The 26,214-nt window shown below is 42.7% G+C and overlaps 1 protein-coding gene across 2 annotated transcripts in view; it reads left to right on the forward strand.

Annotated features, from left to right (window-relative positions):
- The window catches only part of ATP6V0A2 (ATPase H+ transporting V0 subunit a2), a 113,563-nt gene that overhangs the window by 43,292 nt on the left and 44,057 nt on the right, over window positions 1-26,214 (forward strand). For both annotated transcript variants that reach the window (XM_073627605.1, XM_073627616.1), the window contains exons 8-12: window positions 4,716-4,809; window positions 6,408-6,620; window positions 16,944-17,094; window positions 18,938-19,077; window positions 25,213-25,352. In XM_073627605.1, coding sequence (XP_073483706.1) covers window positions 4,716-4,809; window positions 6,408-6,620; window positions 16,944-17,094; window positions 18,938-19,077; window positions 25,213-25,352 — 738 coding nt within the window. The remainder of the gene's footprint in view (window positions 1-4,715; window positions 4,810-6,407; window positions 6,621-16,943; window positions 17,095-18,937; window positions 19,078-25,212; window positions 25,353-26,214) is intronic.

Here is a 26,214-nt window from a genome sequence, read left to right on the forward strand (position 1 = left end):
AAGATAAAACTTCTAAAAGTCCAGTAAAGAGACACCATCCAGTTTTTCTTAGGCCACATGTGTTCGCTAAGTGTAAATGCATTTTTACAAAAAAATCTCCCCCCTGTTCTTAATTAAGTTTATGATTTTGTGTCGTGCTGCATTCACAGCCATCAGTGCTGCAGGCTGAACACCTTGACTCTAAAGTGAGGGCATCCATGGTTGTCCCCAGGGCCAGATATCCCCAATATTCCTGTTCTGGGGACAACCCAAAATTTGTCTTTTTCACTTTCGGTGATGATGATAAACATGACACATAGGTAGGGTGAATCTCCCTAACAGGGACACAGACAACAATAAAAACCTCAAAAAATATTCTAATTCCTCACCACTCTTTACAAAAGTTAAAAAAAAAAAAAAAAATGCCTTTAGTACTCCTAAGTGACTGGTTTCAGTCTATCACTTTGCAGAACTCCTTTTCAGGAAAACTACAAATATACAGTATCTCACAAAAATTTGTATACCATTCACATTTTTGTAAATATTTTATTATTTCTTTTCATGTGACAACACTGAAGAAATTACACTTTGCTACAATGTAAAGTAGTGAGTGTACAGCTTGTATAACGGTGTAAATTTGCTGTCCCCTCAAAATAACTCAACACACAGCCATTAATGTCTAAACTGCTGGCAACAAAAGTGAGTACACCCCTAAGTGAAAATGTCCAAATTGGGCCCAATTAGCCATTTTCCCTCCCCGGTGTCATGTGACTCGTTAGAGTTACAAGGTCTCAGGTGTGAATGGGGAGCAGGTGTGTTACATTTGGTGTTATCGCTCTCACACTGGTCACTGGAAGTTCAACATGGCACCTCATGGCAAAGAACTCTGAGATTCTGAAAAAAAAAGAATTGTTGCTCTACATAAAGATGGCCTATGCTATAAGAAGATTGCCCTGAAACTGAGCTGCAGCACGGTGGCCAAGACCATACAGCGGTTTAACAGGACAGGTTCTACTCAGAACAGGCCTCGCCATGGTCAACCAAAGAAGTTGAGTGCACATGCCCAGTGTCATATCCAGAGGTTGTCTTTGGGAAATAGACATATGGTGCTGCTAGCATTGCTGCCGAGGTTGAAGGGGTGAGGGGTCAGCCTGTCAGTGCTCAGACCATACGCCTGCATGGCTGTTGTCCCAGAAGGAAGCCTCTTCTACAGATGATGCACAAGAAAGCCCACAAACCGTTTGCTGAAGACAAGCAGACTAAGGATATAGATTAGTGGAGCCATGTCCTGTGGTCTGATGAGACCAAGATAAATGAGTGCTGCCGCCACTAGGGAGCTACAGTACATTGAAGGAAACATGAATGCCAACATGTACTGTGACATGCTGAAGCAGAGCATGATCCCCTCCCTTTGGAGACTGGGCCACAGGTCAGTATTCCAACATAACGACCCCAAAAACACCTCCAAGGCAACCACTGCCTTGCTAAAGAAGCTGAAGGTAAAGGTGATAGACTAGCCAAGCATGTCTCCAGACCTAAACCCTATTGAGCATCTGTGGGGCATCCTTAAACGGAAGGTGGAGGAGTGCAAGGTCTCTAACATCCACCAGCTCTGTGATGTCATCATGGAGGAGATGAAGAGGACTCCAGTGGCAACCTGTGAAGCTCTGGTGAACTCCCTGCCCAAGAAGGTTAAGGCGGTGTTGGAAAATTAATGATGGCCACACAAAATATTGACACATTGGGCCCAATTTGGACATTTTCACTTAGGGGTGTACTCACTTTTGTTGCCAGCGCTTTAGACATTAATGGCTGTGTGTTGTTGTTTTGAGGGGACAGCAAATTTACACCGTTATACAAGCTGTACACTCACTACTTTACATTGTAGCTAAGTGTCATTTCTTCAGTGTTTTCACATGAAAAGATATAATGTGAGGGGTGTACTCACTTTTGTGAGATACTGTATATAATTATTGGACTTGTATTGTTGTCCCATGTATTTTTTCAACTCTATATCAATAGAAACAAAGCTTTTAAAACATTGGCACACCTTGAGAGGAATATTTGTGTTCATATGGAACTTCTGGCAAGTACCAAAATACATGGCTGATGGGTATATGTGTCCTAATTTACCTGCCAGAGGATTTGTCATTTTTTCCAACTAAACTGCTATTTCCTAGGTCTCACTGGACAGAGGTAATGATGGTGGTTCACTTTCAAATGTGGAAGGTGGTGAGTGTCTTAGGAGGCTGAAATGCTTACAGGTTAAGTTCACCTTTTGGGAACATGTTACATATTCCACCTGTTTTTATGGTGTAACATGTTCCCAATGCTGCAGCCGCTGTGGGTCCCCCCCCCCTCCTTTACCTGCAAAAAAATAGTGCATTTATTTTATTTATTTTTTTTCCAAAAAGTGAACTTTATCTTTTTAATAAGAAACTCTCACCTCTCTAGCTGTGTACAGTTGGAAAATAGATACAAACCATAAGGCTGGTTGTACAGAAATGCAATCCTGTTGGCAGGTAAAACTGTAAGGGTTCATTACAGTAACATGAGGTAATGCTCCATGCATCCATTGGAGCGTTATGCTGCCTCTTCATTTTTAGTATCGCCCCAATGCACCTGTGTTACTGGTGAAAAATATGTTGCCGGCACACCTTAAAGTGATACTAAAGTCTCTGTGTTTTTTTGTTTTTTTTGTAGTTAAAGATGTCATACTTGCCTGCTCCATGCAGTGGATTTGCACAGAGCAGCCCAGATTCTCCTTTTATTCTCCCTCTTCGGTGCTCCTGGCCTCTCCCTCCTGTTGAGTGCCCCCACAGCAAGCAGCTTGCTATGGGGGCACCCGAGCCGAGCGCTCCCTGTGTCCATTCAGACACAGAACTGCGGCCCAGCCCCACCCCCTTTCTCTCCTCTCTCCTCATTGGCTGGCTGAGCAGTAGGAGCCTATGGCACTGCGCTGTTGTCTTGGCCAATGAGGAGGGGAGTCCCGGGCAGCCAGGACACTCCTGCAACATTGGTGGATCTAGATGGACTCAGTCAAGTAATAGGGGGTACTGGGATGGGCTGCTGCACACAGAACGCTTTTTATCATATAATGCATCAAGATAAAAAACCTTCTGCCATTACAACCCCTTAAATCTTCAACATTAATAGCTGCCTTTATTGATGTTCATTCAGTATGTCAAACAGTGAGATGTCGCTATCTGATGAAGGAATCCCTGAAGGTTCCAAAATGATGTTGATTGATATGCTAAAGGAATGTCAGGAAAGGCTGTCTTATTGTTGAAGTTTAATGCGGTATTAAAGGGGTTGTAAACCCTCAGTCTATGCATTAAGGTAAAAAACCTTCTGTAGTGCTGCAGCCCCCCCGTTTTACTTACCTGAACGCTGTCATCCTCCGGCCAGGAATGAGCACACCAGCTCTAGCTGGTGTCTCGTGTCCTGATTGGATAGATTGATAGCAGCGCAGCCATTGTCTCCCGCTGCTGTCAATTAAATCCAATGATGCGGAACCGAGTCCTGCATTCTGTGCGAATGGACACAGATGCTGGACTCGGGGAGCGTGCCTGCACAGGTGTCCACATTAGAAGAGCCTTCTCCAACGGGGACACTTGATGCAGGAAGGGACCGCTGAGGGACCCCAGAAGAGGAGGACCAGGGCCACTCTGTGCAAAACGAACTTCACAGTGGAGGCAAGTATGACATGTTTGTTATTTAAAAAAAAAGAGGGTTTACAACCACTTTAAACCCAAAAGCAAGCATCTATTATATTTCAACTTGCTAATTCTTTGATGTGGTGGCTGCATTTTTTTTAATTTTATTTTTTTTAAGCGTACTTTCCTGACCTGTCCTGCAGATGTAGCAGTTAAGTGTTGGGACAAACCATTTACAATTGACAGTGGTGCTTACAATGATTTTATTTAATCAAGTAAAACCTTTCCCCAGAAGAAAAAAAAACTATTGCTTTAGCTGCTTATCAACTGTTAGCTAGTTTTCAGTTTTGGGCTTCAGTTTGTTACTATATCTAAATCTGCTAATGCATTTAACAGTCCCCTCCTCCAGACTGACGTTGTTGTCCAAAGGTGTTTCTGTTGGTCTTTATGGCACTCTAATACAGGAGGTGTGTTACTGGCCAGATCACCAGGTAAAAACGGAGGGGGAAAAGCCTAAAAAAGAAAACTATTGTAGCCACCAAATCTATTTATTGGTAAGCTGCAATATATTACATCTTTGGTTTTGGGTTGAATATTGCTTTAAGGTAGACTGGCAACGTGTTTTTTGTTTGTGTGACGCCATCCACCGGTTGCCCCAGCACCCTGCATTTTAGTGTATACTGGTCGTGTGTGCGATAGAGCTGTCTTTTTATGGTGTACCTGCGTTAAACTGCACAATAAAGCATTACAAGAAATGGTACATGTCTGATATATAGTTAAGGTTCGATGGCTGCATGTGCGGGTAACTTGGCTGCCTTAACACAATGCATGTTGATGCCTATATATAACATGCATTAAACGCCCCACAATGCACTGGTTTGGTTTAAATGGACCCTCAACATATGTTTTGCTTTAAACTGATTGCATCCACATTGCATATCTGAAATGTTTTCTATAAACAACTATATATTTCCTTTAACAACATTCGCATTTCAGTCAAAACCATTGTTTGCTGCTGAAAGATACATTAAATCACTTCAACATTTAGCGTAAAATTGCTTTTTTGCTATTGCATTACAGTTACCATTGTCACGTGTATCCATACCCAAACTCTTCTGAGGAACGACAAGAGATAATATTCGGATTGAACACAAGAATTCAAGACTTGCAGGCGGTAAGCTAAGCTAGGAACTAGCCCTGTCATGTACTTAACATAGGTGTGGGATTCATAGTCCCCAGAACAATGTAACAAATAATGAAAAAGACAAGAAAGGGTATGGAAGCCAAACTGGAACAATAAGGAAAGCCAGATACTCATCTACTTACCCTGTGGATGGGTGGGGCTCAGTGGCTGGCCATGCAATAAGGAAAAGAAACTACACCAAAAAGAAAAGGCATAGAAAAAGATGCCACATATAGAGCCACAGAACTAACAGAAAAATTAAACTAATTATGACAAAATAGAAATGTATTAATTGTATAAATACACAAAAATTAATTACACAAGTTACAAAATCAAATCAATGAACCTCCACCGTTCACCATCTAATGACAACGTTGTCATTGGACAAACAAATGCAGACAGACTAACAAACATATAAGAGAACGTCTTCACTACACGTGAATAAATATATAGGCCATGGAAATGCTGTATAAGTGTAAGCAGTGTGGCAACATCGGACGTGGGGCCAGGCAGTCCTATAATAAAAGGATATAAAAAAATGGCAGGAACTTGTATGACTCAGTCATACAAAATCGTACAGTTTGAAAAATTATTGACAAGATATGCTGTTGATGGCTGTTAGAGGTATACGGCAAAGGGGTATTGGCATACTGGATCAAGGCAATATTGTGAGCGCTAAAATATGTTGCAATCCATCCAAGCTTTTTTTTTTTTTTTTTTTTTTTTTTTTTCATGTAGTTGACCTTTTAATAGGCTATTCAATATTTTTGGCTGGGGTTCTGTTTTAATAATCCTGGTGCTGATCCTGGTGCTTATACTTGCCTTCTCTTTGCTTCCCTGCCATGCAATTTACGATATTGGGTACTTAAAGTGTTACTAAACCCACAACAGTAAAATTACTCTTTATATGCAGTAAAGCATTCTTGTTATACTGTGGAACCTAAGGGGTTAATCCTCAGCATTGTGTAAAAAGGAAATTTGTACTTGGCTTCTCTGATCCTCCCCCCCTTCCTCTGTCCCCTGATGATTTCCTGATAACACAGAGCCAACGGAGGCACTCTGCACATGCTCAGTTTGATGAGTATTGCTAGAGAGTTTTTTTATTTCTTGAAAGAGTGCATGTGATCAGCATAGGGCCAATCGGCACAGTCCAGACAGAGAGTCAGGAATCCTACAGCCTCATAGGGCAGTCAAAACTCTTCCTACAAGCTTTAACCAGTGCTTGGCTGGACAATGATAGAAGTCACAAGACTGCTATATACTGCTGATGAGAAAAGGGAGATCAGAATGCAGGGTCCTGGGTTTAGTAACACTTTACGTTAGGAAGGAACATATGATACTGTCCTTGTTCACATGATTGCAGTACTGTGTTCTTGACCAGCAGAAGAGAGGGATCTTAGCCCTGTGAAAGCTTTGCCCAAATCAATATAGATCTAACATAGGGCCTTTTGTCTTTTGTTCCAGTACGTGGACAATGCACAAATTCCCTTTTTTAAGGCTTTTAAAATCTTAATAGACATCAATATTATTTTTGGCTGTGTAACCAATGTTTCCAAGTATTTCTCAAGTATATATTCTGTTCCTTGTAGGTGATCTCCAAAACTGAGGAATATCTCAAACAAGTTCTTTACAAGGCATCAGAGTCCATCTTCAAGTGGGTTATTCAAGTCAAAAAAATGAAAGCTGTATACCATGTGCTGAATTTATGCAGTTTTGATGTCACCAACAAATGTTTGATTGCTGAAGTATGGTGTCCTGTAGCCGATCTTCAAACCCTGAGACATGCGCTTGAGGAAGGCTCAGTAAGTCCTTTAATTGTTGTGATCTTTTTTGCACTTTATTGTATAGTTTTTATGTCATATATTTTATCTGTACTATTCAAATTAACATGAAGTGTGGGTTTTCATGATTCAGCTAGTGTTAAACTGTACAGTGGGATGTAAAGGTATGTATAGCAAGATTTTTCATGTGTATTTGTACAGTTCAAGAGATCTGCTGGAACTGTAACCATCACCAACCCAACACAATGTTTGTGTTTTATTGCACTTTGTATGCAGTGACAAAATGTTGTCTACATTTAGTGTAGAGACACACAGCAGGTGTTGAGGAAAAGTCTTTTGCTGTAAATGACTAGAGTAATTAATGGAAACTTTTTTTAAGGGTGCTTTTTATATTGAAAGCGCTGGCCGTTAGTGCTGAAGCACAGCTCGTTTTAGCAGAGCTTTAGCGCCGTTCAAGCGGCGCTTTTGCGCTGCTTTTCGGCCGATAGCGGGGTGCTTAAGATGAAATCACTCTTAGCTTGACTAATTTTGTTTACTTTGGATTCTTAAACCAAATCTTTTTAATCAAACTCCTCACAATGAGGCAGTGGATCCGGATGAGTGAAAACTCGGTAAAATCTTGGGAGCTGTACCCAGGTGGCCTGAAAAAATACTTTGGGAACTGGATACTGCTTAGGTGCTCACATTGGCACTTGGTGCAATGCATGTAGTCAGCCACAGTGTGTTTATAGAGGTCCAGGGCTATGGTCCTTCCCTATCCCAGACCCTGTATACCCCGCAATGGCTATGCCCACCATGATGGGCAAAGCTTGGACCCTTTGTAGCGTTGACCGTTGCTGTAGCATCATAACAAGTATGAGATCTATTACCTCCATTACTTGCTTTACACTGTTCATGTGTATACTAAATAGTATCTGTTTACATGTAAAAAAAAAAAAATAATTATCAGGAAAACAACATGATATAACCACTTGGTATCATGTGATTGACCAGGTATTATATCACACCACAGGTCGCACAATTCATACCGCTTTCACCTAGAGCCCATTACTTCCTCCCACTCTTTTTTCCACAAGGACTTTGTTACTTGATATTCTGCACCAAAGGTTGCTCCTTTTCAGACACGCTTACCTCATTTCCATACTCCACTCCTCAGTACTCCACAGGGGAATACCCTCACTGAGAGCAGTGGAGGAAATCGGGCTAAAAGGAGCTGTGGCAAAAGCTCAGGCATACCTTCACTCTGTGGAAGGTCTGCAAAACGCTCAAACTGCTTAGAATGACAATGCTTCCCTTGCAGTGGAGCAGGGCTCAAGTTTTAACACCAGTCTCCGCATCTGACTTATAGCTCTTTCTTAGGCATGCAACAAACGGTCTGCCTGACTAAGGCAGACTTTTCTGTAACAGTGTCAATAGGGTAATGAACAACCGACACAATCTTGTACACCAGGATCATACCTTAACTGAGCAATTACAGCAATTGCCCCCTGACTTGCTGTTTTGTGTAGTTGCCCTAGACCATGTTATGACTCAGACTCTCACTTGTGGCTCAAATCCCAGTCAGCTGAAGCTGCATGTAAAGGACATCTCACACACATGCCCTTTAAAGGAGGACTTCTATTTGTTACAGCACTTGACAAATTCATTAAAGATTTGTCAGGTGGAATGGTTCTTGACCCCCTAAGGGACTTCTATCTCCTTAAAACGCAGAGCTCCTCAATGTTCTACTTGAGCTTCAACTTCTAAGCCAAAAATTTAGCCCTCCCATTTGACACAAGACTTGGCCCACAAATACCTCCAAGTCTTTTCCAAGGTCCTCTTAATTATTATTATTATACAGGATTTATATAGCTCCAACAGTTTACGCAGCGCTTTACAACATTAGGGCAGACAGTACAATTACAATACCATTTGAAACGGGGGGGGGAGATCAGAGAGCCCTGCTCATTAGAGCTTACAATCTAGGTGGGAGGGTCAAGTTATACAAAAGGGTAATAGCTGTGGGGGATGAGCTAATGGAGAAAATAGTGTAGTTGTTGGATGGAAGCAGGATAGGCTTCTCTGAAGAGTAAAGTTTTGAGGGATCGCCTAAAAGTGGATAAATTTGGAGACAGTCTGACAGATTGGGGTAGCAAATTCCAGAGGATGGGCGAGGCTCGGGAGAGGTCTTGGAGGCGGATATGGGAGGAGGTGATGAGGGAGCTAGAAAGCAGGAGGTCTTGGGAGGAACGAAGAGGGCAATTTAGGTTGGTATTTTGAGACTAGGCTAGTGATGTAGCTGGGGGCAGAGTTGTGGATGGCTTTGTAACTTATTGTTAGTATTTTGAATTTAATTCGTTGGGCAAGTGGCAGCCAATGGAGGGATTGGCAGAGAGGGGTAGCAGACACTGAGCGGTTTGTAAGGTGGATGAGTCTGGCAGCAGCATTCATGATGGACTGAAGGGGGGATAGTCTATTTAAAGGTAAGCCAATGAGGAGGGAGTTGCAGTAGTCAAGGCGAGAGATAACCAGGGAGTGAATCAGGAGCTTTGTGGTTTCATTGGTTAGAAAGGGATGTAGTTTGGAGATGTTGCGGAGTTTGAGACGGCAAGCTTTGGAAAGTGATTGGATGTGGGGCCGAAAGGAGAGTTCAGAGTCCAGGATAACACCTAGCACGCTGACATCTGGGGATGGGTGGATGGTTGTGCCATTGCTCTTGACAGATAAGTCAGGGGAAGAGGCAAGTGGGGGAGGAAATATTCGGCTTTGGACAAGTTGAGTTTGAGGAAGTGATGTGACATCCGTACAGATATGTCTGTTAGTAAGTTAGTGATGCGTGAGGAGACTGATGGAGTGAGTTGAGGGGTGGAGAGATATATTTGTGTGTCGTCAGCTTAGAAATGATATTGAAAGCTGACCCAGGGAAGAGATGTAGATTGAAAATAAAAGAGGTCCAAGAACAGAACCTTGGAGGCCCCCGACGGAGAAGGGAAGAGGAGTGGAGGAAGTAGAATTGTAAGTGACACTGAAGGTGCGTTGGGATAGGTAGGATGAGAGCCACTGAAGAGCACAGTCACGGAGACCGAGGGAGTAAAGTTTTATTAATTAAGGGGTGCCCTCATGCCAAGGAGTGGGGGAACGTCTGTAACAGTTTTCCTATCTCTTGGTCATAGATGTCTTACACCTGTGGGTTCGATCAGTGGTTTGAAAGCGGTATGAAATAGACAAACTCTACCCACCTCACTTTTTTCTTCTTTCAATCCAACCAAAATCAGCCCAAGTAGAGTCAGGTTTGCAGAATTCTCTGAATAGTCTCTTGTTCCAGTGGGTTGTTGTTCTAGTACCTCTACAGGACCGGTTCAAAGGATTTAGTTGAAAGCTGTTCATTGTACAAAAACCCAATGGTGGTTTTCATCCTATCTTGGACCAAAAATCTCTAAAACAAATTCCTTTAAATGATGGAATTTTCACATGGAATCACCAAGGTCAGTTGTTGCCTCTCTGAGACAAGGAGTAGTTGGGCATCTTGGATCTATATGGATGCTATCTCAATTTTACTATTTATCCAACCCATCAGCACTTGGCTTTGCAGTAGCAGACAATCCATTCCAGTTTGTTGCTCTGCCTTTTGGCCTATCATCTGCTCCCAGAGTACTTAAAAATGTGCTTGCACTTCTTTTTGCTCTTCTAGAAACTCTGAGCATCCAGGTCACATGTTATCTAGACAAACTTCTCCTGAAGGACTCTTCTCCCTTCTGCAGTAAACGCCCACAGGACCATTCGGATGCAGATCTTGTCAAGGAACAAGCATGCTCCTTCTTTTGATCTGTCGCTGTTCCTATCCAGCCAAGATCTCTCAATCCTAGTGTTTTTCCAACCCATCCTTGACATGGGGGAAGTACTTTCATATCAATAGAAGGGGACAATAGATGCCAGTCTCTCCTGCTGGTGAGGTGGTTTCATCCCTTAGTCTAAGAAATTTGGTTAGGAGAAGAAAAACAGAAACCCTCAGCATCTTGGAGCTTAGTACAACCAAAATGGCTCTGCGCCATTCAAACCTCCATTTTCCTTTTTTTTTTTTTGAGACACCTACTCAGGGTGCATTCAAACAGTGCCACGGCTGTGGCCTACATCAAATGAACAAGGCAACACTGCAGCCATGCAGCCTTGAAGAAAGCAAGCCCAGATCATATCTTGGATGGAGACACATTGTCCACTGATCTCTGCTGTCCATACCCTAGGAGTGAATAATTGGAAGGTGAATTTCCTCAGCGGTCACCGCCTGGCTAAAGGGTAATGGGCCCTTGACCCCAACGCCTTTTAACCTGATCTGTCAGAGATGGACTCCTGGCTAGCCTGGCTCAACAAGTTAATTTTTTTTTTTTTTTTTTTTTTGACCAGGGCCAATGATCCTTTAGCACTGACATTGGATGCTCTGATAATTCCCTGGACTCAGTTCGGGCTACTGTATGCTTTTCCTGTGTGAATTCAGCCTTGACCGCTTCTTAAAATAGGACAAGAGAAGAAATGTGGTTCTTATTGCTCCTAATTGGCCCAGAAGAACTTTGTACACAGACTGCTAGAAGATGACCCCTGAGCTCTGCTAAACAGGCCAGACCAGCCCCCCTGGTCCATCCTGCTCAGTCATTGACTTTAATGACAAGGCTGTTGAAGTCCAGTTCTCGAAAAACAGAGGGTTCTCTAATGCCTGGTACACACATTCAGTTTTTTGTTTCATTCAACCCAGTAGGCAGAACGAAAAAAAACCTGAGAGATTACTTTACTAACTAAGCAATGTTAGTTTTGCGATCTATCCTGCTGTGCAAAGTAGTTTTCTTAGTGGCTATCATGTCTGTCAGGCGTGTCCCTGCGGCGATGACCCTTTTAAAAAAGGGTAAAGAATCATTCATCATCCTTTTACATGGGAAATGTGCCTAGGACCCGCCCACTTATTCCTAAGGTGGTATTAGTCTTCCACCTGAATGAAGACCTAGTCCTTCCCTCCATTTGACCTACCCAAGCACACCCAGTGGAAATTGCTCTTCACTACCTTGACGTGGTAGGAGCCATCAGAGTCTACCTCAAAGCTACAGCTTCTTTTAGGAGGATTAACTCCCCTATTAACCCTACCATCAGGACCTTGCAATGGAAATCCTGCTTCAAAATCTACCATCACTAGAAAAAAAAAAGGCAACCCCTCTCATGTGTACAGCTTTTAAGGCCACCACCTAGTCCTTTGTTCATATCTTTTCAAAGTTCTGTTAGGTGGATGTCCAGTCTTCTGCAGATGCGGCTTCTTTTTATTTGCTTCGGGATGTTCCAGGGTCTAGGAATATCAAGCTTGTACCTGTAAATTCTATATCTTGGAGTACAGTATACAGGCCACCTTCCCTTCTAATTCTTGGTTACTCTGCAAAACTGGGAGGACTCTCAGAATGGGGTAGGGTTATAAGGGAGTGACCAGGGGTCATAAACTTCAACGTTTTTGACGGTGTCCAATTGCCTGAAGGTACCAGTCAATAACCCAGGGTCTAAGAATATCAAGCCTTGTGTCTTGTACTGTACACCACGATATGGGATTTACAGGTAATTCAGACTTTTTTTTTTTTTTCTTACAGTGGTATTAATCCCAAAACCAAAAATATAACACATTACAGCTTACCAATCCCATTTGATGTGGTGGCTGCATTCGTTTTTTTATTTCATTTTTTTTAAGGCTTTTTCCACCTGGTGATCAAGCCAGTAAACACACCACCTGATTTAGAGAGCCTCCACTCTGGATGGAGGAGCATAGGTGCACCTTTCAACAGCAGCATTATGAGTCTGGGGGTGGGGTGTTAGATACACTAGCAAATCTAAATACACTAACAAATTGAAGCCAAACCCCTCTATAAGCAGTTACAGCAGCAGTTTTATTTTTGCCTTTTGGGATAAAGGTTTTACACAAAAGCTGATCATTTTCAGCACCACTGTCAGTGTAAATGGTTTGTCTCATCCCTGTAACTGCCATATCTGCAAGAGATTTTGTTCTTTTGAAAAACAACAGTTACTGGCTGGATCACCAGATGAAAATAAAAGAACAGAAGTCCGAAAGAAAATTAATGCAGCCATCGCATTTAAAAATTGGAGGTTCCCCCCCCCCTTTCCTGATTGGCTAACTGACTTTGATTTACAGCAGCGGGAGCCAATGGCGGCACTGCTGTGTCTCAGCCAGTCAGGCGAGATTGGACGGCTGAGGCAGTCATGGACATCGCTGGATAGAGAGGTGGCTCACGTAAGTTTTAGGGGGCTTCTGCACACAGAAGGCTTTTTATCTTAATTCATAGAATGCATTAAGTGATTGTAAACCCTTGTTTTTTTTTTTTTTTTTTTTTTTAAATAACAAACATGTCAGACTTACTTCTGGGGTCCCCCGGCGGCGCTATCAGCTCCTCCCCGCATCGTATAACCCCCTAGGGGAAGCGCTCTCCTGGGGGGTTACTTTTGTTGGCGCACTCCCGAATCCAGCATTTGTGTGCATAGATGCAAAATGCTGGACTCGACCCCACCTTCCGATGCCCAGGATTGACAGCAGCGGGAGCCAATGACTGCGCTGCTATCAATCTATCCAATCAAGAGCTGAGGACCCCGGGCAGAGAAGGTGAGCGCGTCTCCACCGAGGAAACGAACGGGCTCAGGTGAGTAAAATGGGGGGGCTGGGGGGCCGGTCACTGTCAGAAGTTTTTTCACCTTAATGCAACCCCTTTTTAGGATAAAAAAACCTTCTGACTTTTATATATATATATATATATATATATATATAATATAATATATGTTTGGGGGTTCTACGTAATTTTCTAGCAAAAAATACAGATTTTTACCTTTGTAAGCAACAAGTGTCAAAAAAGGTTTAGTCTTTAAGTGGTTAAACTGACCTCATTTGGACCCCTTTCACACTGAAGCGCCGCTAAAGCGATGGTCATTTTTGTGTGCTTTAGCGGCGCTTTTTGGGGCTAGCGGGGCATTTTTTTTTTAAGGTCACAAGATCCTATATCCAAAAAACACGCATTTTTGCAGCACTTTTAAGGCATTTCAGAAGCGCTGCCCATTCATTTCAATGGGCAGGGGTGTTTTTGGATCGCTTTTTGCAGCGCTCCAAACCCGCCCCCAAAAATGCTACTTGCAGGACTTTTTCTAACGTCTCACAAGTGCACTGCCCGAGTGTGAAAGCACTCATGCAAATGAATGGGAGGCAGATTTCAGGCGCTATCTCTAGCTCTAAAACACCTGAAAACTGCCTCAATGTGAAAGGTGTCTAACAGACAGTAAGTTCATCCCTTTGATCTAAAATGCCTCGTACACACGAGTGGATTTTCCGTCAGAAAAATCTTTGATGCTTTTTCTGACGGAATTCTGCTCAAGTTTGGCTTGCATACACACGGTCACACAAAAGTGAGCTGAACTTTTGACCGTCAAGAACACGATGACGTACAACACTACGACGAGCCGAGAAAATGAAGTTCAATGCTTCCGAGCATGCGTCGAATTGTTTCCGAGCATGTGTAGGAATTTTGCGTGTCAGAATTGCTGCAGACGTTCGCATTTTCGGATAGGAACTTTTTCCGACCGAACAATTGAGAACATGCTCTTAATATTTTGCTGGCTGGAATTCGGCCAGCAAAAGTCCAATGGAGCATACACACGGTCGCATTTTCCGACCAAAAGCTCTCTTCGGTCTTTTGCTGGCCGAATTTCCGATCGTGTGTAGCTAAAGAACAATTTGTTGCAATGTTTCTCTTTAGCGATGTTGTGAGAAACTTGGCAGGCTGCCTGTTTTTGTTTTTTTTGTTTTTTCTTTTTTGACAGATGTCAGCTTGAGCAGAGAACTCTCTGCACTGAAATGCTTTTTTAAGATCGGGAGGGGGGGTAGAATCGCAATGTCAATTCTTTAAAGATTAATCGTGCAGGTCTACCACTTTAATACCGATTTAAGGAAACAAATTGTAATTTGTAGTCATTAGCTCCTTGTCAAACTGCTGGTTAGCTGTCTGTCATGCTGATTCTGACTTCAATACTTGTTAGTCACTGTCCTAAAAAAAAAAAAAAAAAATGCAAATTATTAATTCTAAGCTAGTTTGCTACATGTTTGTGGTACAGTATATATGAAAAACCACAGTCAAAAAGACAATTTTGGATTTTCAGGTGCAGGGAGCAATGGCAGCCTGTGTATGTGTTTCAGTAAAGGTTTCCTTTAATAAATGACAATACCTGTAGTCCGTTCTCCTACAGTTGATGATAATGACAAAATTGTAACACATTTTAAACAAAAAAAAAAGCCCTGCCATTTATAGTAGTATAACCATGAGGAAGTGAGGTTTGTGCATCCCATCTAGTGTCTTTCAGTTAAATAATATGGCTTTTATTCAAAGTCTAAACGGGAGAAACAAAATTTGTCATATTGTTTTATGAACTATTAAAAGCTATATTTTTTTTATATTTTATTTTTTTATTTTTCTTGTCACATATGTAAAAAAACATATTGGTACAACAACCAACACACTCGACATGAGCGTAAAGAATCATAAGGTTTGGTACACAGATACATGAGATGTACAAATTTGCAGTTGTATATACTTGAGTGTCCAGTCTCGATAAAGAACAGTTACATATAAGTACAGAGTAGGATGGATTCATTATAATGTGATTCCCAGTACAAAACCTTTGTCTCCAGTTCTCACACATTTTAAGTATAGAAAATAGATTACTAGATATAGTGAGAATGGAGGAGCACCAAGTGTTCCACACCTTGTCGTATTTGCTGGTACAACGCCTATGCTGAAAAATTATTTTTTTCATAAGGAAGTATCTGATTCACAATCTGGATCCATTGACAAGTAAGGGGGGGGCGGGCCAGATTCCACTTAAGTGCAATAGCCTTTCAGGCTAAAAATTAGTGTTTCTCTCAGCATTATTCCAGTAAATTCTGGTCATTGTTCCTCATCTAATATACCCAATAGACAGATGCACGGATCACATGGCACAGGGACCGAGAATTTTAGACAGTATATCACCCATTTCCAGTATACCTCAATAAGAGGGCATAGCCACATAACATGAATAAAGTCTGCACGACGGCTGGTACATCTAGTACACGCCGGCATTGGGATACGATGCATTGTGTGCAATCTTACCAGGGTTAGGTAAGACTGATGTACCATGTATAATTGAATAAGCTTGTTATTAATAGCTGGTGAAACAGTTAAATGGGAGGTACATGCTTCCTCCCAGTCCTCGTCCAACAGATCGGGTATAAGTGTTTGCCATTTATTGCGAAACCTCCAGAGGCTTTGTGTTAAGTGAAGGTAGCCAATAAATGGGAGTAAACGGTAGAAATTAAACCCTTAGGGCCTGTTACCTTAACACCCCAACCAATGGATAGTCAGAGAACTTAGTGCTAATAACGCCAAATTGAGTTTGAAAAACATGACGCAACTGGAGATACCTGTAATATTTCGTACGGGGGAGGTCATATTTTCTCTGTAAATCCGTGAAGGAAGCCATAACCTTCCCTGTGTTAAAAGCTATATTTTAACTAGTAGTGATCATATAGAGGGTATTCACTGCAGGATTTTAAATCCTTGTGCTTACGCCCCCATAAACACCCGGGCAGGGTTGCTTGCTGGTTTGCTGCAGCCCATACACCACTTTAGCATGGACAGCATTCATAAGAGCATACCTATCCATTGGCAAAAAAGGTGTTTGTATAAAATCTGATATGTTCACTAAGGCCCCTTTCACACTGGGACGGTGGGGGCGTCGGCGGTAAAACAGCGCTATTTTTAGCGCTGTTTTACCGTTGTTTTTGCGGCTGTATTCGGCCGCTAGCGGTGCAGTTTTAACCCCCGCTGGCGGCCGAAAAAGGGTTAAAACCGCTCGCATAGCGCGGCTATAGCCGCGGCATTGCCGCGGTATAGCCGCGCTGCCCCATTGATTTCAATGGGCAGGAGCGGTGAAGGAGCAGTGAATACACTGCTCCTTCACCGCTCCAAAGATGCGGCTTGGAGTTTGTTTCTTCTGCCAGTCCACCGCTTCAGTGTGAAAGCCCTCGGGCTTTCACACTGAACAAACAGCAGCGGCTGTTTTGGGTCGGTTTGCAGGCGGTATTTTTAGCGCAATAACGCCTGCAAACCGCCCCAGTGTGAAAGGGGTCTAACTTCCCCTTCTTAAAATTGAAATAACATGGAAGTAAGGAAAATATATGCAGACTATTACAAGCTGGGCCATAATGGTGGTGTGATGCATATCTTGCTTCAAAGTGATCAGCTTCTAAATTCATATAATCATCTACATTGTATATAGTCATGACACTCTTCTGTTATCTTCCAGAGAAAGAGTGGAGCTTCTATACCTTCTTTCATCAATCGTATCCCTACCAATGACACACCTCCAACATTAATCCGAACAAACAAATTCACCTCTGGCTTTCAGAACATTGTGGATGCCTATGGAGTTGGAACGTATGGAGAAGTGAATCCAGGTTATTTATATATGATCTTTTAACTCTCTTTAAAGCCCAACTCTGAGTCCAATCCCCTAACAGTGATAACCCCATCCCTTTCCCTGTAGTTATCCTCTGTATGTTTTTTTTTTTTTTTTTTAAATAATACACTTACCTTTTTTTCCAAAGATATTGATTGAAAGAAGTACATCGCAGTCACAATTTTTTTTTTTTTTTCTTATACCACTGCCTTGGAACTATATATTTTAATATTTTAATGAAAATTAAGTCTGCAGTTGGACTTTAGGGCCCAAATGAAAAATATTGTATTCTGACAACTGTAGTGCATGTAATTGTAGCATCTGTTTATTAGTTCCTTTTATTTAAAAGGCCATTAATAAAAAAAAAAATTCTTGACCGTTGAGGTACAGAGACATATCCGTGACCTGTATTCAAAAAACGCGGAGCACTGCTCTAAGCACTGAAAGACTTCCCCCTGCGGCTCACTGAGAGACTGAGACGGCTATCAGTCCAGGTACCTGGCGGATCCAGACTCCCAGATTTGGGATGGCGCGGTGCCTGCACTGATCTGTGTGACGTCAGCAGAGAGCGGACTTCAGACCGCTCTCTGCTGAAAACGGGTCACAGGAGTGCAAAATGGTTTGCACTCCTGTGACCCATAGGAGAAGCCCAGTCTAACAAGCTCAGGCTGGACTCCTCCTTTAAGGCAAAATGTGTTTTTTAATTAAAATACTAGACATGTTATAATCGCCTGCTGTGTGCAGTGGTTGTGCACAGAGCAACCCGAACCTCCTTTTCTGGGTTTTTTAGTCTAGCCTTCCTACAGTCAGGACTTGACCAGAATTTGTCACATAGAGGTGCCCCCCCCCCCCCCCCCCCAAGTACCTCTTCATGCTCACTCCACTTGGTTTAGAGTTTCCTGGGCCTTTAGACATCAAGTTTCTGTTGCTCTGCATTGTAAGGGTGCCATCTGGTCTTCCCATCATACCTTCTCCAGTTTCCACCAGTTTGATGTCCAGGCAAGTTAGGGTGCAAAGTTCTTTCAGTGGCACTCTGCTTGGTAGAACTCGGTCTGGGCGAAGACTCCTCCATCTGACATCTGGACATTCTTCCCCACGTCCACATAGAGGAACTCATATTGTGCCGACACCACCGCCATCAACACTATACTATTAAAACCCTTATAATTGTAATAGTAAGATCCCGAATGGGGCTGTGGCACGATGTGGACGTGCTTCCCACCTATAGCCCCTCCACAGTTGGGAAAGTCCCAACGGTCGGCAAAATGGAAGGCCACAGTCTGCCATTCCTGTGGCGTTGAAGGAAACTGTGGAGTCAAACCAGAAATAAAAAAAAATGTGTACTTTTGCACATAACATGTAACATGCAAGCAGATTACACAAAAACATTCTTGGCCAACAGGGTTTTTGATCTTTGTTGCTTTGATGGGCTTGTTTCTATTGTTTGCTTGGGGATGTCTCCTGGTCTATGAATATTAAGCTTGTGTCTTGTACTAAAAAAAACTGATGTCGCATGGAGTGTGATAGGGTTATAGAGGTACACCCAGAGGGTAGGTTAGAAAGCTTTGCCAGTGTCCAATCACCTGAAGGTAGCAACCTATAACCCAGGGTTTATAAACCTTGAACCTTTAATCCAAACACTAGGTTTTTTGTTTTTTGTTTTTTTTTTTCGTACCCTGTCAATTTCACATTTGCTGGGCAGTTTGGTCTGCATGAAAATATAAAGACAATGAATACATGCATTACATTTATTAATTTCATGCAGTTATTGTAATCCATGGTTGCATCTCTCCAATTGTTGGTGACCTTTCTGATTTATTTTTTTTCTTCTTTTTTTGCAGCTCCCTATACTATCATCACATTTCCTTTCCTATTTGCTGTTATGTTTGGAGATTTTGGACATGGACTTTTAATGGCTCTGTTTGCTTTTTTTCTGGTTCGCCATGAAAACAGTCCCAAATTCCAGCGAACTCAAGATGAAGTAAGCAAGATTTGTTTTCCTTACCGCTCCCTTTTTTATTAGCTCCCTGTTGCACTTTTTTTTTTTTGTACTTACACTTAATATACCGTATTTATCGGCGTATAACATGCACCCCAAGTTTAGGAGGGAATTTTAAGGAAAAAAAACTTTTAGGAGGGAAGTTGAAGGGAAAAAAACTTACATTTAAATGCCCATCATTGCAGCCTTCTCAGTGCAACCTTGCCCCAGTGCAGCCATGTCCCAGTGCAGCCATGTCCCAGTGCAGCCATGTCCCAGTGCAGCCATGTCCCAGTGCAGCCATGTCCCAGTGCAGCCATGTCCCAGTGCAGCCATGTCCCAGTGCAGCCATGTCCCAGTGCAGCCTTGTCCCAGTGCAGCCTTGTCCCAGTGCAGCCTTGTCCCAGTGCAGCCTTGTCCCAGTGCAGCCTTGTCCCAGTGCAGCCTTGTCCCAGTGCAGCCTTGTCCCAGTGCAGCCTTGTCCCAGTGCAGCCTTGTCCCAGTGCAGCCTTGTCCCAGTGCAGCCTTGTCCCAGTGCAGCCTTGTCCCAGTGCAGCCTTGTCCCAGTGCAGCCTTGTCCCAGTGCAGCCTTGTCCCAGTGCAGCCTTGTCCCAGTGCAGCCTTGTCCCAGTGCAGCCTTGTCCCAGTGCAGCCATGTCCCAGTGCAGCCATGTCCCAGTGCAGCCATGTCCCAGTGCAGCCATGTCCCAGTGCAGCCTTGTCCCAGTGCAGCCTTGTCCCAGTGCAGCCTTCAATCCCCTGCCATACTGGGCTTCAAAATCGCCGACCGCGATTTGAAAATGGCGCCGAAATACACAGAGCCGGTCCTCGGCTCTTCTCGGCGGCTCTCGTTCACTTTCAGCTCCACTCGTAGTCCCGCCTGGGATGGGCGTGACTGTGAGCGGAGCTATCCGAACCTAGCCGAGTACACTCGGCTAGGTTCGGGCGGCGCTCGAGTGAAGCCGAAAGTGGCCGAGAAGAGCTGAGGACCGGCTCTGTGTATTTCGGCACCGGTGGCGCCGTTTTCAAATCACGGTCTGCGATTTTTTTTTTTTTTTTTTTAGATCTGGCAGCTCAGGATCGCCGGGGATCGGCGTATAACACGCACCCCGCGATTTTCCCCTGATTTTAAGGGGAAAAAAGTGCATGTTATACACCGATAAATACGGTACTTTTATTTCAAATAACAGAGCAAATACTGCATATAACCATTTTTAGATCATGCCCATTTCTGAATTGTCTATATACGCTATATTACCAAAAGTATTGGGATGCCTGCCTTTACATGCACATTAAACTTAATGGCATCCCGGTTTTAGCTGGTACGGTTCAATATTGAGTTGGCCCACCCTGTCCACAAGGTTTAGCAGTGTGTCTATGGGAATGTTTGACCATTCTTCCATAAGCGCATTTGTGAGATCAGACACTGATGTGGACGAGAAGGCCTGGCTCACAGCCTCTGCTCCAATTCATCCCAAATGCGTTCTGTTGGGTTGAGGTGAGGACTCTGTGCAGGCCAGTCAAGTTCCTTCATGCCAAATTCGCTCGTCCATGTCTTTATGGACCTTGTTCGTGCACTGGTGTGTCATGTTGGAACAAGAAGGAGCCATCCCCAAACTGTTCCCACAAAGTTGGGAGTATGAAATTGTAAAGAATGTCTTGGTATGCTGATGCCTTAAGAGTTCCCTTCACTGGAACTAAGGGGCCAAGCCCAACCCCTGAAAAACAACCCCACACCATAATTTAGTTTTTCGTTGGAAAATGCGACCGTGTGTGTGCTCCATCGGACTTTTGCTGGCCGAATTCCAGCCAGCAAAAGAGTGAGAGCATGTTCTCAATTTTTTGGTCGGGAAAAGTTCCCATCCGAAAATGCGATTGTCTGTGGCAATTTCGACGTGCAAAATTCCTACGCATGCTCGGAAGCATTGAACTTCATTTTCTCGGCTCGTCGTAGTGTTGTACCTCACCGAGTTCTTGACGGTCGTAAGTTCAGCAAAGTTTTGCGTGAACGTCTGTACTGTCAGGTCCATAAATATTGGGAAATCGGCATAATTCTAATCTTTTTGGCTCTATATACCACCACAATGGAATTTGAAATGAAATGAACAAGATGTGTTTAACTGCAGACTTTCAGCTTTAATTTGAGGGTATTTACATCCATATCAGGTGAACGGTGTAGGAATTACAACAGTTTGTATATGTGCCTCCCACACAATGATTGGGACAGATTAACAATCATCCTTGAAACTTTCACTTTTTAATACTTGGTTGCAAATCCTTTGCAGTCAATTACAGCCTGAAGTCTGGAACGCATAGACACCACCAGATGCTGGGTTTCATCCCTGGTGATGCTCTGCCAGGACTCTACTGCAACTGTCTTCAGTTCAGGCTTGTTCTTGGGGCATTTTCCCTTCAGTTTTGTCTTCAACAAGTTAAATGTATGCTTAGTTGGATTCAGGTCAGGGGATTGACTTGGCCATTGCATAACATTCCACTTCTTTCCCTTAAACTGTTTGGTTGCTTTCGCAGTATGCTTTGGGTCATTGTCCATCTGCACTGTGAAGTGCCGTCCAATGAGTTCTGAAGCATTTTGCTAAACATGAGCAGATAATATTGCCCGAAACATTTCAGAATTCATCCTGCTGCTTTTGTCAGCAGTCACATCATCAATACAAGAGAACTAGTTCCACTGGCAGCCATACATGCCCACGCCATGACACTACCATCACCATGCTTCACTGATGAGGTGGTATGCTTTGGATCATGAGCAGTTCCTTTCCTTCTCCATACTCGTCTCTTCCCATCACTCTGGTACAAGTTGATGTTGGTCTCATCTGTCCATAGGATGTTGTTCCAGAACTGTGAAGGCTTTTTTAGATGTTGTTTGGCAAACTCCAATCTGGCCTTCCTGTTTTTGAGGCTCACCAATGGTTTACATCTTGTGGTGAACCCTCTGTATTCACTCTGGTGAAGTCTTCTCTTGATTGTTGACTTTGACACACATACAAGTACCTCTTGGAGAGTGTTCTTGATCTGGCCAACTGTTGTGAAGGGTGTTTTCTTCACCAGGGAAAGAATTCTTGGGTCATCCACCACAGTTGTTTTCCGTGGTCTTCTGGGTCTTTTGGTGTTGCTGAGCTCACCGGTGCGTTCTTTCTTTTTAAGGATGTTCCAAACAGTTGATTTGGCCACACCTAATGTTTTTGCTATCTCTCTGATGGGTTTGTTTTGTTTTTTCAGCCTAATGATGGCTTGTTTCACTGATAGTGACAGCTCTTTGGATCTCATATTGAGAGTTGACAGCAACAGATTCCAAATGCAAATAGCACATTTGAAAATAACTCTGGACCTTTTATCTGCTCCTTGTAAATAGGATAATGAGGGAAAAACACACACCTGGCCATGGAACAGCTGAGCTGCCAGTTGTCCCATTACTTTTGGTCCCTTAAAAAGTGGGAGGCACATATACAAACTGTTGTAATTCCTACACCGTTCACCTAATTTGGATGTAAATACCCTCAAATTAAAGCTGAAAGTCTGCAGTTAAAGCACATCTTGTTGGTTTACTTTCAAATCCATTGTGGTGGTGTATAGAGCCAAAAAGATTAGAATTGTGTCGATGTCCCAATATTTATGGACCTGACTGTATGCAAGGCAAACTTGAGCGGAATCCTGTCTGAAAAGCTGGCATATCTTTTTCCGATGAAAATTCCGATCGTGTGTATGTGGCATAAGAGTTTACAAACACATACGTGTACGTTTATTAAACTGAGAAGTTTTTTCTCTGTTCAGTTCTCGGCGGTTCTCAGAGGAAAATTCTCCTGCAGCCTGTTTATGAAGCCGAGAACTTCAGTTCTCAGAGGGAGCACAGAGGAGTTTTTCCTCTGAAAATTGCCGAGATCCATGTAAAAGTGGGTGGGCTGCCTGTAATCTCGTGATATATTGTGAGATTACAGTGCAGCTGAGTTTAAAAAGTGAAATCAAAGTTAAAAAGAACAAAGAACATGATAAATATATATATATATTTAAGTCTGACTTCTTCTTCCTCTAATCGCACCAGCTTCTCTTCCAGATTCTTCATCTCTGAGCTGGTGAATCTGGAAGGAAGATATTTCAGTGTAACGGACAGTGAGATCTTTAGATCTCACTTTCATAAACTGGCCGTTTGTGACAGAACGGTTGTTTGCTGAGAAGCAGAGAACATGTTTTCTGCTCCTCATCTCAGCTACATAAACCGGAACACACCAGAGATCTCTTTTGTTTCATAAACGGACACCATAGTCAGTTGGACCCTTGCAATATGAAGTACTTCTTTTTTTTAAAGTGGTTCTAAAGTCAGAAGGTTTTTTATCTTAATGCATTCTATGCATTAAGATTAAAACCTCTTCTTTGTGTAGCAGCCCCCTAATACTTACTTGAGCCACATCTCGAGAGTCTCGGCTGCCCGGGTACTCTCCCTCCTCATTGACTGAGTTGCCATTGGCTCCCGCTGCTGTCAGTCAGTGAGCCAATGAGGAAAGAGGGGTGGGGCCAAACTGCGGCTCAGTGTCGCACACAGAGCAGCGGCTCAGGTGCCCCCATAGCAAGCTGCTTGCTGTGGGGGTACTTGGCAGGAGGGAGGGGCTAGGAGCGCCAGCGAGGGCCCAAAGAAGAGGATCTGGGCTGCTCTGTGCAAAACCACTGCACAGAGGAGGTAAGTATAACATGTTTTTTGTTTTTAAATTTTAAAAAAATTGACTTTAGTATCACTTTAATAGAGCAATTCTAAGCAAAATCTGACCCTGGTCATTCCCTCAAATTGTTTTTTTAACCACTTGCCAACCGGCTCGCGCCGATATACGTCGGCAGGATGGCATATTAACGTACCTGCACATAGCCTTTAAGACGTGGCCGCCACGAGCTCCGTGAGTGTGATCGTGGGTCCCGCGGACTCTATGTCCGTTGGGATACCCGCGATCGTCTCACGGAGAGGAAGATCAGGGAAATGTTGATGTAAACAAGCATTTCCCCATTCTTCCTAGTGACCAGACACTGATCAAAGCTCCCTGTGATCAGGAGCGGTGATCAGTGTCGTGACACACGTAGCCCATCCCCCCTACAGTTAGAACACATCCCTAGGACACACTTAAGCCCTTCAGCGCCCACTCCTGGTTAACCCCTTCACTACCAGTCACATTTAAACAGTAATCAATGCATTTTTATAGCACTGATCGCTGTATAAATGTGGTCCCAAAATAGCGCCAAAAATGTCCGATGTGTCCGCCATAATGTTGCAGTCACCATAAAAATTGATCGCCGCTAGAAGAAAAATGAATAATAAAAATGCCATAAAACTATCCCCTATTTGGTAGATGCTATAACTTTTGCGCAATCCAATCAATAAACGCTTATTGCGATTAATTTTTTTTTGTTTACTAAAAATATGTAGAAGAATACGTATTGGCTTAAACTGAGGGGGAAAAAAATGTTTTTTTTATGTATTTTTTGGGGATATTTATTATAGCAAGAAGTAAAAAATATTGCTTTTTTTCAAAATTGGTGATCAAATACCACTAATAGCTCTATTTGTGGGAAAAAAAGGATGTTAATTTTGTTTGGGAACCACGTCGCACGGTTGCGCAATTGTCAGTTAAAGCGATGCAGTGCCGAATCGCAAAAAGTGCTCTGGTCTTTGGCCAGCCAAATGGTCCAAAAAGGCCCAATATAAAAATGTAACCAACATGTCTACAGATATGTACCGAAGACAAGCCTCAGTCAAAGCAGGAGCAGGTCGAGTAGTGCAGACAAGGTCATGTACTGCAAAATCGACATACTACTACTTATGTCTGCCAGAGTAATATACCCCTTAGTGACCAAATTTCTATTGGTGAAGCTTATGCCCAGCATAATGCTGTCTCTCCTGCAAAATGAGGAGAAGCCATATAATGCATGGGACCTACAGGACTCTTATAATCCTATGAATTCTCAAAGATTTAGGTTTTCCTTGAGTGTACTGCATATTGTCATGCAAGATCTTGTATAAACTATACTATTTTCTTCCAGAGACTTCTCTTTTGTTTACTGTACTGTACATGTTTCAGAATATATACACACACTAGACTGAGTAGTTTTTTAGGGTTTTCATTGATTCATCAACAGATTATGAGGACGTTTTTTGAAGGCCGATACATTATTTTGCTAATGGGGCTTTTTTCGGTTTACACTGGGCTTATCTACAATGACTGCTTCTCAAAGTCGGTGAACATTTTTGGGTATAGCTGGAATCCTGCGATATATAAGTGAGTATATTGTTATGATTGTATATTGTTAAAACAACATTTTGTGTAATTGTAAATTTAAGGCCTTATGCACACTGGACGTTAAAATAACGTTATAAAAACGGCAGTAGCTTTGCAGTGAGATTTTCAACGTTTTTTTTAATGTTTTTGCAATAGCATTTATTAGCGGTTTTCTGCGTTAGCGTTTTTTTTTTTCTTTATGGATCAAAAACATAAAAAAAACGCTGGTGAGCCACGTTTTTGAGCGTTTATCTGCGTTTTTTGACGGAACGCTTTTAAAGCTGAAAAACACATCTCAGAACTACTGATAACAGCCTATGCATGCATGGACACATAGGATAACATGATGGGGAGTTTATTGAGTGTAGAAAAAAATGTCTGAAGCCAAAAACAGCTGCTGTAAAAACATTCAGAAACGTCCAGTGTGCATGAGGCCTAAAGAACAAGTTTATGCAGCACATATAGACAAAGCAAAAAAAATGGTATTATAGTATGTATTATTATAATATGTATGTGTTAAATTTACAGTATATAGCATATTTATTATGTATGCATGTTCATAGAATATTCAAACAGCAGTTTTTTACTTTACCCCAGTGTAAAATGTGCTCGGTTTGGGGTGCCTGGATTCCACTGAAGACTAATTCTTATAAAGGGTTGGATTTATTTACAGTAGGGATAAAACTTCATTACAATTACAGATGAGGATAGGGGGAAAAAAGGGGGAAGGGGGTCTGTCTATTATCATACACACATCCTCACTGACTCTCTCAGGCCAGGATCCTTTTTATCCAGACTTGAGACCCACACCCCAGATGGGGAAGGGGTTGGTAATCACAGTCATTGAAGACAGTTGAACCAA

This window comes from Aquarana catesbeiana, linkage group LG01 (genome assembly GCF_042186555.1).
Source record: "Aquarana catesbeiana isolate 2022-GZ linkage group LG01, ASM4218655v1, whole genome shotgun sequence".
NCBI lineage: Eukaryota > Metazoa > Chordata > Amphibia > Anura > Ranidae > Aquarana > Aquarana catesbeiana.